The sequence below is a fragment of the Sorex fumeus genome, unplaced genomic scaffold (assembly GCF_029834395.1).
Source record: "Sorex fumeus unplaced genomic scaffold, SorFum_2.1 ptg000061l, whole genome shotgun sequence".
NCBI lineage: Eukaryota > Metazoa > Chordata > Mammalia > Eulipotyphla > Soricidae > Sorex > Sorex fumeus.
Window position 1 is genome coordinate 17,288,215 of NW_026606118.1, and position 12,178 is coordinate 17,300,392.

At 43.2% G+C, this 12,178-nt stretch overlaps 2 protein-coding genes across 7 annotated transcripts in view; one reads left to right on the plus strand and one right to left on the minus strand.

Moving 5' to 3' along the window:
* STXBP5 (syntaxin binding protein 5) overlaps positions 1 to 5,826 on the minus strand; it is a 180,483-nt gene extending 174,657 nt beyond the window's left edge. For 4 of the 6 annotated variants that reach the window (XM_056126394.1, XM_056126392.1, XM_056126393.1 and 1 more), the window contains exons 1-2: positions 5,589 to 5,825; positions 4,096 to 4,193 (exon numbers count right to left, since the gene is read on the minus strand). In XM_056126394.1, coding sequence (XP_055982369.1) covers positions 4,096 to 4,193; positions 5,589 to 5,744 — 254 coding nt within the window. In that variant the 5' untranslated portion in view covers positions 5,745 to 5,825. Of the gene's footprint in view, positions 1 to 4,095; positions 4,194 to 5,588 lie in introns of all 6 variants that reach the window. The other 2 variants (XM_056126390.1, XM_056126389.1) reach the window with 1 other exon arrangement.
* Positions 5,827 to 6,284: 458 nt separating this feature from the next.
* Positions 6,285 to 11,788, plus strand: LOC130034723 (translation initiation factor IF-2-like). The gene is made up of 2 exons (XM_056126353.1): positions 6,285 to 6,769; positions 11,716 to 11,788. The coding sequence occupies exons 1-2, from the start codon at positions 6,285 to 6,287 to the stop codon at positions 11,786 to 11,788; spliced, it is 558 nt and encodes a 185-aa protein (XP_055982328.1).
* The last annotated feature ends 390 nt before the right edge of the window (positions 11,789 to 12,178 follow it).

Sequence of the window (12,178 nt, forward strand, 5' to 3'; positions counted from 1 at the left end):
AGTTGAATATCAACAGACCCTAAATAATTCTCTAACTTTTGATTATGCTTATTCATTCTAGCCCTTTCATCATTAGGACTGGAAACTTATGAAGAGGAATTACTGCATTTTCATTTCTTTCATGCACTCACCTAGAATACACAGAAAACTAATCAAAATCACAAAATTATTCCTTCAAGAAATCATATAAAATGACCCCTTGTTTGAAAACTAAAGAAAAAGATAATACAAGGGCATATACTTCTTAAAGTGGCAAGAAAGAACCAGAATTCAGACCACAATTTATGATCTAATACAACACTGAAGTATTAGTAAAATGAAGCCAAGGTACAAACTTCATTTTATAAGCCTCCATTCAGCAACATTATGCTGCAACTTAAAACTTCCCATGCCTTACCAAAGCAGAGACTGCCTATTATGCTATATTCCACATGTCCAAAAAATGATAAATGAGATCCTTTGCTAATTATAATAAAAAACAGACTTTTTTTAAATTCCATTTTTCTGTTTCGTGCTTTATATATTCATATTTTAAATGACCTCATCATGTTTAGACAAAAATACATTTTTGCACAGCACTTAGAGTTGACCTGGGTTTGAGTATCAGCACCCCATCTAGTCCCCCAAGCACAGTAAGAATTAATCAATGAGCACAGAGGCAGGATTAAGTCCTGAGCACTGCCAAGTGTGGTACAGAAACAAAGTATTTATAAATTTAAATGAATTTTTAAAAGTTAATGTACTCTATAGTTATAATACGATATAAAGAAGTTCAAAATTAAATACTAGAAAGTCAGGAATCTGGATAATGACAACAGCAGCCTTTGTCCAAAATACCTTTATTCTGGGGTTAATTTTTTTTCACATTTCTGTGCAATCCCCAGTAGTGCTCCAGGGCTATTCCTGGGTCATTTCTGGTGATGCTCAGATCATTCAGTGCTAGGGATCAAATCTTAGCTTCCTGAATGCAAAGCATGTGTACAACATATGCACTGAAGCCCAGTGAGCCATCTCCTGGCCCAAAAAACATTTTTATCCTTTTATTTACCCATATGAGAATAATTAGATTAATTTATCCCAATAGGTCTGACCTCCAGATTACTCAAATAAATCTATTTTGATGACCAAAAAGAAAAAAGAAGAAGAAAATTTGGGGGTAATTACATTTAATTACTACTATATGATTACATAAAATTACACTTCCCTGTTTCCTATACATCCTCTTATTCTTACCACAAGTCAAAAGATTGAAGGAATGTTTATAATGATCTAGATCAACTGCTGTACCATTGCTATAGTATATACACTAATTTTATCCTCATAACATTTTGGTAAACTGTTATTTAAGAATTCAGATTTATGCTAATTCTTATCCAAACATCACATATCAGATAGAACTTACTCAAGTTGTTCATGATTTTATTGTAATCTCAAAGCAGATAGATCAACTGAGTACAGTCTTTCAATATTATTAAGTCACCCTGTTAGTCAAATGAGACAGCCTCTTGGAATTCCAATAGTCCAATCCTACCTTTGAACACATCTCCTACTTCTTACATTGCAGTTAATGAAATGAAAGCCTTTTTATCAAAAAATGTATTTATACTCTAAAATACCCTTTGTGAGAAATGTATTACAAATTACATGAATCCAACAGAAGAAGACAATAAAGAAAGACTTTCTTGGTCTTTCTTTTAAAAGTATTAGAAAGAAAAACAAAAAAGAGCAAGGGCAATAAAATAACTTGTAAAATGTCTGAATGTTAAACCAGGATGGAGTCCTGAAATCAGAATTTTTTAAATTTAGGTGACTAAATGTTTAGGTTACTTAAAAAATAACAAACAACGAGGTAGAATATATGTGTTCCAGGTGTGTAGCTTTGAATATAACAAAGAACAGAGCAAATAATGTGTATCTCAACTCAAATATGTGGAAATTCACATAAAAATAAAAAGGCCTTAGTCATTTTCTATAAAGCAAAGTCATAATAAATAAAGTCTGTAAGTCTACTTAAGCCTAACAAAAAGAATGACTAGGTTGTATTACCGGTAGGCAAACTAATTTACCACTCTAATGTTCATGTGAATCTCATAAAAAAGGGAGGCGGGGGAGATTTTGTAAATATTGTTCCTGATTTCATTCTTAAAAATTTAAAAATTAAGAGTACAATTGTAAACTGTAATTCAAGAGGCACTTTCATTCATATGATTTTATCAATAAGAAAATATGTATTGAAAAAGTCATATACAACTGATAATTTTGGACACCTAATTCCAGCTTTCATTTGGCAATAGGCATTAGGGCTAACCTTTAGCTCCTCCTTTTGCGTCAACTTGTTAATTAACAAATGCACAAGGGTGAAAGTTCTGTTTGGAATACATATTTGGTTTACAGAATTAACTTCCTGGTGGTCCTCACAATTACATTAGATGAGTGGATAAAAGAAAAAAAAACTATTCACCATAGGAAACTGAGACTACATTGGGAAATGAACATTAAAAAAAAAAGAGTGGAGGAGCACCAATTTAAAAGGCACAATAATTAAAAATTTGAACCAATTCAACTTTGATTTTAATTAAGTGATAATTTTTTTGATGGGGAAAAAAAATTAAAAACAACCTAACTAGATCAATGTACAATGTACAACTCCTTGTCATCAGTTTTGCTGAATACTCAGTACCACACTGAGGAAATTAACTTTAGTCCTATCTTCACAAGATTAGAACAGGAAACCTAAAGTAGAAGGGACTGATTATCAGAATTAAGAACAAAATTTCTAAGCAAGTGAAGCCCAAAAATATCTCAGCTCTGGACACAAGCCATTCAGGAATGCTCCTTAAAATCGAAGACTCAGATTTAGTCTAACGGGATATTACCATTAGGTCTAATTGTATACTTCTTATATTTACAAGGAATGGGAGATCTCACTTAGTAAAATTCAATGACCCATCTGAAAACCTTTTTTAGCATTATTTATTAGCGCACTAATCCAAGATATGGAGGCATATCTTGATACCATTTAGTAGTTCTTTGAAATGAAGACTTTAAAGATTACAGGAAAATGCAAGGCACTGTGTTTTAATTCAAATTCTTTTCACCTCCCTTTTATCAGAAGTCAGATAAGTCTAAAATGGAGATGGGGAAGTTCCTCTCATTTCTTTCTCTTTTTTGACAATAGTAATGCCTATTAAGATCATCTTTTTTCTGTTTATTACTAACACATTAATTCAATGTAGCTAAATGTCAGTATTAGATAGCTAATATAAATGCCAAAATAAAGCAAGTATATTTTTATTTCATGGTCTCTTGCTCAAAAGAATAAACTATTCTCTACTGTTCAGCCTCAAAAGATGAAATTGAAGAATGAGACAATATCAAAAAAAGAAAAATACTGAGACAGGACTAGTAAGAGTTCAGGCATAACCAGGAAAAATAATTCTACTATACTGAGAGTTCATGTAGTTAACCTGAACATTTTACATTTTTATATATACATATATATATACACACACATACATATGTAATGGAAAGCACATCACAGAGATAAACTTATTTATTTGCGATATACTAAGAAAAAGTTCTAAAACTTTTAGCAATATCAATGCTTCCACTTAAATATAAAATAAATTTATATTTTGCTAATGATTTTCTAAATGAAATTCAAACTCAAATTCATCTGAATAGGTTACAAATTCAACATCTAACACGAGAAAATTTTTTTTAAAGTTCTAATGTGCTCAGTGCAATGAGGCTTAAACTCACCCACAACTCATTCAATTCAATAGACTCTTAGGATAAGAAGTATCTTCCCTTAGAAACTTCTAGCTCCTTAAGATAGTCCTTACTACAGCAAAACTTAAGACTTCTATGTGGATACATGTTTCAGACTGAGAAGTGAGAAACATCACAGCAACATAAAACTGGAATACTTGCAAAACCCAGGGAAAAAAATCAACACCACATCATTTGAAATATCATAGACCTGATCATATCATGTTTTTAAAATTAAAGAGGAAAAGGAACTAATCACCGACATAGTGAGCCGGGGAGAATATTCGTCAAGGATTTTTAAAATGAAATGAAATGAAAGGATACAGCCTTAAAGCACCAGTCTGTGTTCCGACTGCCAGGATCTTCTGTACAGGATCAAAGGCCAAGGCTGAGGGTTGATAGGGAAATCCATGGCGAACAGTCTAGGGATGGGCGAGTGACATCACAGCAACCAAGGCAGCAAGCAAAATTTAAAAACAGAAAGTCAATAGGGGCGTCAGACTCACCAATCGATTAGAACTGATACAAAACAAAATCACACACACTTGCTGCTCTAAAAGAAACAAACAAACCTGAAATCTACATAACAAGTTGGAAACAGTTTTTTTTCATTGTGTCAGGGTATTAACACTTGACTTTCCACAATAGTGTTCTACTGAAGAAAATGTGCCGTTAATGATATTCTACAAAAACAACGCTGAGATCAAATTAATAAGTGAGCAGTGGTCAAAATTCTGTAAAGTCACTAAAAAACGCAAATCATGCTCCACCCCCCCACACACACACCACCATCACCACCAAGTATGATAGCTGCATCATTACTTTATTTGGGTGCTAAATACAAGTACTGCAAAGGAAAAGCTGCCAAGGTATCATTTTAACCAAGAATTTAAGAAAGCGATTATCAAACGTCTATCCCAACAGTTTCTAATTGTACCAGAATGAAAAGAGTGCAGCATGTATCTGTGCATTTTGCTATTAAAAACCTTAACAAGCTGGGGCAAACGGGCAAAAAAAAAAAGTGTAGTGCACACTGAGGAAATTCTGACATATGAGAGAATACATGGTATTTATGAAGAAGACGACTATAAATACTGAGACAAGAGTGTATTTCTCACTGAGCAGCTGGTGACTTAATTCGCTGCATCATTCTTTCTGAAATACAAACCGCTATGACAATTGTCCTGCCATTTAAATAGGTGTGTGGGGGGGGGGGGGGAGCTTAGGGGAAAGAAGAATCACAGTGTTAACTTTGTACCCAAATGCAATAATTAAAAAACTCTGCGGTGGCATATGTTAAGGCTCCTGGACCACATCTGAAGGGAAAAAGTGATGAGCAAAATACAGTGGGACAGGTTGGGCGGTCGGCTAACAGTTTCCCAGAGGAAACTTCTCAGTTTGGTGGATTCCTTGCAAAAAAAAAAAAAAAAAAAAAAAAAAAAGGCTTGACCCGAAAGGCTCCCTCCCCGATGACTGCAAACTACGTATCAAAGGGCAGCACCCTACATCGAAGAAGCGACCTGGACACCACCACCACCACCAGAGCTGGCCAGTGCAAAGGCGGAGAGGAAAAACCACCCGGAGCAGGAGTGAGATGATGTCAATCTCCAAAATAAACCCGCCGAGCCCACGTCGGCCAGAGGAGGAGCGAGCAACCTTAGCTCCGAGGTGCGATTGCCCCCTCCTCCTCTTCCTCCCGGGGGTGGTGGGGGGAGTCGCCCGCGGCGCCCCCCGCCCCGAGCCCCCCCCCGCCCCTCTCCCCACCCACCCACCCACCCACCCCCCGTTTCCGCGGGGCGGCCGCGCGCCGCGCTCACCTTGCAGAGCTGAAAGTGCTCGGACTGGAGCGTTTCCTGGATCTCGGGCTCCCGGGTCCCCGGCGGGTGGTGGTGCTGCTGCTGCTGCTGCTGCGAGGCCGAGGACGAGCCGGCGGTCAGGCCGTCCAGCACCTTCCTGATGTTGAATTTCCTCATGGTCTCGGCGGGGCTGCCCCGGGGTCCGGCCGGGGAGGCGAGAGGCGGTGGTAGTGCTGGAGGGGTGGTCTGGGAGCGGGGTGGTCCTCCCCGTCGCCTGGATCGGCGGAGAGCCGGCGTCCCCCGGGGGGGTCGCGGGCCGTTTTTCCCACGAGGACGACCCCCCCGGCCCCCCTGGCGAGCAGCGGCGGGGGGCCGCGAGTGGGAGGGGAAGGCGGCAGGCAGCTGGAGGTGGGGAGGAGCGGCGGCAGCGGCGGTGGCGACGGCGAGAGACTCCAAACAGGAAACACGGCGACGCCGACGGAGCCCGCGGCCGAGCCGCCAGCACCCCGGGGGGCGGCGACCCCCCGCGCGTCCGTGCGTCCGTCCGTGCGTCCGTCCGTCCGTCGGTTCCGCGGAGCCCGCGCAGCCCGACCTCACCTGGCGGCCGCCGGCGGACTCTGCGCCGCGCCGCCGCCCCGACTCGCCCCCGTCGTCGTCGTCGTCGTCGTCGTCGTCGCCGCCGCCGTCGCCGCCGCCACCACCGCCGCCACCGCGTCCATGGCCCGCGGCCCCGCCGCTCGGCGCCCGCCCCGGCCCCGCGCTCCCTCGGCGCGTCCTCCCGCCGCCGCCGCCGCGGCGGCGGCTACTCCTCCTCCGGGCGGGGGGATCGGGCGAGCGGGTGGAGCTGGGGGTGCAGTGGCGGGGTCGCCGCGGGCTCTCGAGCCACTCGCTCGGCCTCCCCCGAGCCGCTCAGTCAGCGCCGCTGCCCGGCCGGCATCGCTTCCTCGCGCGTCCCGCGCCGCTCCGTGCCGCGCTCCGCTGAGCTCCTCGGCGGCCGCCACCGGCCCGTCCGCGCTCCTCGGGAGCCCCGCGCCGCCCGCCGCACCAACGCCCGCCCCGAGCAGCAGCAGCAGCAGCAGAGGCGGGAACAGCGGCAGCGACAGCGACAGCGACAGCGGCAGCAGCAGCAGCAGCGGCGGGAACAGCGCCCGCCGCGGCCGTGCCGGCAGCTGGGCCTCCGCGGGGCCGGGGCGGCTGCTGCTGTTGCTGCTGCTGCTGCCGCTGCTGTTGCTGCTGCTGCTGCTGCTGCCGCCGCTGCTGCTGCTGGGCATGCGCACGCGCCCCGCCGCGCTCTTTCCTTCCCCCCCCCCTCCTCCCCGCCCCTCCGCGCGCCCCCCGCACCCCTCAGCCCGGAGCGGAGCCGGGGCTGAAATGATCCTCTTCGGCGAAAAATCCCACACCCGGGCTACTACTATCACAGCTCGCAGCCCCAACGGCCCGGCAGCTCGAGGGTGCATCTGGCGCTGCCTCCTGCACTCCTGCAGCTGGAATTTGTAAAAATGTTGACGACCCACAAGAGGCAGGCAGGGTTGGAGGGTTAGGGGTTGGGGGGTGGGGGGAGAAAAAAAACACCTTGATTTCAAATTTGGTCCTGGAAACGGAGGGGAGGTGTTATTAGGTTCTCAGCACTTGATGAGGAATATACAAACACATACACACACACACACACACACACACACACACACACGCTTTGCTGATTGCAGGGTTGTTGTTGTTGTTGTTGCTCGGTGCACGGACTTTGTTGATAGATTTGGGTTTGGGAAAGCAAAGGCAACCGAGACGTCTGTGGCCGGAGGATGTCACTTAGGTACTAGGAAAGGAGATCAACCTCCGAGGGAGGCGGGCGGGGTGGGGAATGAAATTTTCTGAAGCTACGGCTGTTGGTTAAAAAAAAGAGTGGCCTGGGCAGGTAGCTGCTAGAAGGCTGCCAAAGGGGACCGGCTTCAGGAGCTGGGTGCCCGCCCCAGCCGAAGACACTGCACCCCAGCTTCCAAGCCGCACACCCGGGTGGGTGAGGACGGAGGCGAGGGTGGAAGTAAGCCCGGCTCTGCCGTTCATTTTCAGAACCTCAAATGCCCTGCAATGCTGCTTATCCACTAAGGAATCCCGGGAGCTTCTCCACTCTTGCAAAGCGAAAGCGCGGTGGGATGATTGTTTTGTTTGTTTGTTTGTTTGTTTGTTTTTTTGCTCAGACCTTTGGCCGCATCCCTGAGACAATCTCTAAATAATGCTTAGAGACAAACGCCTGGCTCAAGTTTGAAAGGGTCGAGATCCGTGCCGCAGGTGCCCTCCCAGAGAGAGCGTTAAACGAGGAAAGGTAGTGAGAAGCGGAGGTACTCGATTTGGAAAGATGTAGAAACTAGGAAAAAATGATAGGGAGGGCTACACATAGAGACCAATTCTAATTCGTGGGGCAGGAGTGGGTGGGGGAGAAGAACAACTCCCCTGGGCTAATAGCTCCCCGCCCTGGAGGTCCTAAGTAGGGCCAGAAGCACCACGAAGGGGTGTTTTTTAGGTTTTGGGGGGCTTTGTTTTTTTTAAGCCCCCATTTGGAACAGAAATCAGAAATACCCTCCCTCTTCTTTATGATTGGGCAGCTCCTAGAAATTTCTTCCTCGCTATTGGTTAGAGTGACAGCCCTTCAAAAATATCCGACCAACCAACTACGATTGTGTCTCAAGGGATTTCGGGAAATGTAGTTCTCTCCGGAGCTTCCGCGTCTGACGACGAGGTCTTGCACTTGAAGTCCCCGAAACTGTGTTCTAATAGTTATAGAATTAGTCCGTTAACTACGGGATATATTGCACAATAAAACAAATGTAAAGGCTTTGTTAGGTAATTTCCTAATGACCTTGAACTTTTTTCCCCTACTAATTTCGTGTGAAATACTGAAGACACAGGAAATGCAATTCTTACTTTTAGGGAGCTCGCCAGAGTAGAGGGTAGTAGAGGATGAAAACAGGGATGAGGAGGACAGAAGAGGATTGTTTGATAGGCCTAGGAGTGCCTGGGATGGCGACACACCATAGCTGAATCAGCTGAGTAGAAGCTGACCAGGTGAAAGGATCAGAAAAAAAAAAAAAAAGTCTTCCCTAACAAATCAGCTAGGTTAAAAATCAATCTGTTGACTATTGATAACTAATTTGTTACCACTGGATTAGAAAACTGACCCAGAGCAAATTCCTTACCTTACTTTTTCCTAAAGGCCAGACCCCTAGGTGTAGAATGAAATGAAAACTTTCTTCTTAGGGTTTGTGAAGATAAAATGGGAAAATGGAATACTTGCGTTATGTTGATTAGCACCCAGAAATATTACTTTTTTAAATTCTACTGTCAGAACCTCAGAAGTGAAAAGGATTTCAAGAGATCACCAATTTAAACCAGTTCTGTACTTTTGACTTTAAAAAGTTTTATTTTTTATTCCATTCCTCACAAGATTAGGAACTCAGTTGGTTCAGAGAGGGCATCAGAAATATAAACTCAACATAGGCTAATGAAGATTAGCTTCATCCTGTCCAACCTCAGGGAAACTAGGGAATATCCAGAATTTTGTTATGTAAGAAAATGATCCCTAATATCTAAGTTTATGATGACAAAAGTAACACATCCGCAAACATACCTCTCTATTTCAATTGATTAACTGACTTGAAAGTAGAACACTTAAGAAATGAAATTAAAATTATAGTCTACTTTCAGCATCTTCTTCCTTCTCTATCTGAGCTCCCTTTTCCCCTAGGATGTGTGGCTGGCCTCCAAGCCATGGAGCAAACCTCCTGGTACTAGTCTCAGTCACTCTTGGGTGTTAGTCTCCTATTTTGTTACTTTATGTTCCCTAGATGAATGTAATCAGTCTATGTCTATCCCTCTCTTTCTGACTCATTTCGCTTAACATAATACTTTCCATGTAGTACCACTTGTATGTAAATTTCATGACTTCATCTCAATGCCTCTTTTGCAAACCATAACACCCAAAAGGAGAGAGAGAACAAAAGGGAATGCCCTGCCACAGAGGCAGGGTGGAATACTGAGACCCATGGTGGTGGAAAATGGGCACAGGTGGAGGGATGGGTATTTGATCATTGTATAATTGAAATCCAAGCACAAAAAATTGTAAGTCTACAACTGTACCTCATGGTGTTTCACTAATAAAAATTTTTTTAAAAAAGAAATTAAAATTAGAAAGTGTAGATTTAGAGGTTGGACAGATAGCTCAGTTGTCTGAACCATGCTTTGCCTGCAAGAACCCCAAGTTTGATTCCACTCACTTCTTGGTTCCTTGGGGATGGCATGCACCCCAAGATATAGAAATATGAGTAGCCTCTGACGACTACCATACTGTGTGGTCCAAAACAAAATCCAAAATGAAAGTTTAAGTTTAGAATAAAATAATAAATATATTTATTCTATTTGGGGGAAGAGGATTTGGGCCACATCAAATAAGTGGTGCTCAGGGCCTGGTACCATTGTGTTCAGGGGCTCACTAGTGTCATTGCTCAAGTGTCAATATGTGATGCAAAGAATCAACCAGGGTAAGCACATGCTATGCAAATGTCTTACCCCTTTCTTTCCAGCTTCCCAAAATGATAAAATATAATAATTTACATTATTTGCTTTAAAAAATAGCACATAGCAGAAATTTTGACCCATAATAATTTCTCAACATTTTCTTTCTTTTTTTTTTTGTCCTCATAAATCAGTATACTGATTCCAAGCAATTCAATGCTTTTCTGCCTTTGGGCAATTGATATTCTGCCAAATGGCTTCTTTCTTACCTGCTTACTGAAGAATGAACCAATAGATGATGACATAATCGCCATTATCTGACAACACGACAAATTATAGATAGCTATATTACATTTAGCTGAGTCAGGGCCGAGATAAACAATACTCAGTTAATAAAAATTAAAATGAAAAAGAATTGCAATCGACCTACCCCAAGAAGAGCAACTTATTAATTATTTGGCATGAAAAGCCAAAGGCTGAAAGTGTACAACTTTTCTAAAGCCAGCAGTCCTCATGGTTTAAAGGCCACCAGGCTAGAAGTGACTATTGTTGATTGCACAGGGCTGACTGGATGAGAATTGAAAGGAATAAAGGAGACGCTAAAAACTTTCATCATGAGAGATTACATTATTGACAAAAACTTTCTGCAATGTAGACTCACTATACCTTATCTGTTGGCAGCCATTTACATGGACTTAATTTCAGCTTAGTGCATCCCAGAGGATTTGTGAATGGCAATAATTGATTCACTAAAATATTTAACTGAACTGTAGCACCATAGTCCGTTATTTATCAAATTGCCCTAGTGGGCACCAGTAACGCTTCCATTGTGAGACTTGTTTTTGGCATACTGAATATGCCACGGGGAGCTTGCCAGGCTCTGCCTTGCGGGTGGAGTACTCTTGGTAGCTTGCCAGGCTCTCTGAGAGAGATGGAGGAATCGAACCCGGGTCGGCCACATGCAAGGCAAACGCCCTACCCACTGTGCTATTGCTCTAGCCCATTTAACCAAACACTAAATTTAAATTATTTGTAAATTGCAGGGTAGGTTAATTAGTATGTCTGTTCAGGCCCCTTTTAGCAATTGATCTTCTGGTTTCTGCTGAAGTATTAAGCCCTGGTAACTGTGTTTCGTGTTTTTAAAAATTAGGGCACCATGATTTACAAAGTTGTTCATATTAGAGTTTCAGGCATACAATGCATCCACACCAATCTCATCACCAGAGTGACCTTCCCTTTACCAATAGTTTCATCACCTCCCAGCCTGCCTTTTTTGCCAGGCACATTTTTTGAGTTTAGTAACTGCGTTTTAAATAGGGTGATCCTAGGTTCTGGCCCACGCTGATTAGATCACATGCAGAGACACCTTAAGTAAGCCCAGCCAAGAAAGCATCTGCTTCTAGGAATCTGGAATTGAATAATTGAGTGGCTGATTAGTCTTAATTAGAGAGCCAGGTAGAACTAGAACTGAAGCGCCAAGCCCTTTCTTACTTAAATGGGCCAGAGGAGAATGTGCACATAAACTTTAGGCCAGTCACTCAAGGGGGGTGGAGAGTAGAATCTCCATTCCTGAATTTCCAGTTCCCGGTCATGGCATCTTATGAAATCTCGCTATACTTTCTTTCCTTCTTCTTTGTGTTAATAGTTTGAACGGGGTTCTAGTTCTTGCAATCCAGTATTTTGACATAAATTTAGACACAGTCTGCTCTCAAATGTAAAGAATCTAGAGTGATTAGAATCTTCTTTAACTGCCATTTTTACCTCCTACTCACCAGTCTCTTAACAGTTAAGAGCCGTCCAGCAAAGAACTGATGGTTTGAATAGGAGTAATTAAAAGTGGTGACTGTGGTGAGAAAGGGTCTGATTCTAGGTGGAATCAAGAGACATTGCTCATGGCTGGGGGAATCAAAGAAAAGAAGCCAGGATACCGGTGCATTTGGGGGCTACACACTTCGAAGAGGAATGCTGCAATTTAATGTCCTCATTTATGACCCCTGGATAATTTCCAGTTACTATTTATACCTGAATGGACTCAACAAATATCATCAACTAAGTAAATAAACCTGGGAATCAGCAGGACCCACTAGCTTGTGATGTTTGTGAAGCTC

Bases quoted from the DNA above. Each gene is read 5' to 3' on its own strand.
- LOC130034723 (XM_056126353.1), top strand. From the start codon at position 6,285: ATGGCCCGCGGCCCCGCCGCTCGGCGCCCGCCCCGGCCCCGCGCTCCC. The intron at 6,770-11,715 runs GTTGCTGCTGCT...TTGTGTTAATAG, and splicing joins GGGCCGGGGCGGCTGCTGCT to TTTGAACGGGGTTCTAGTTC.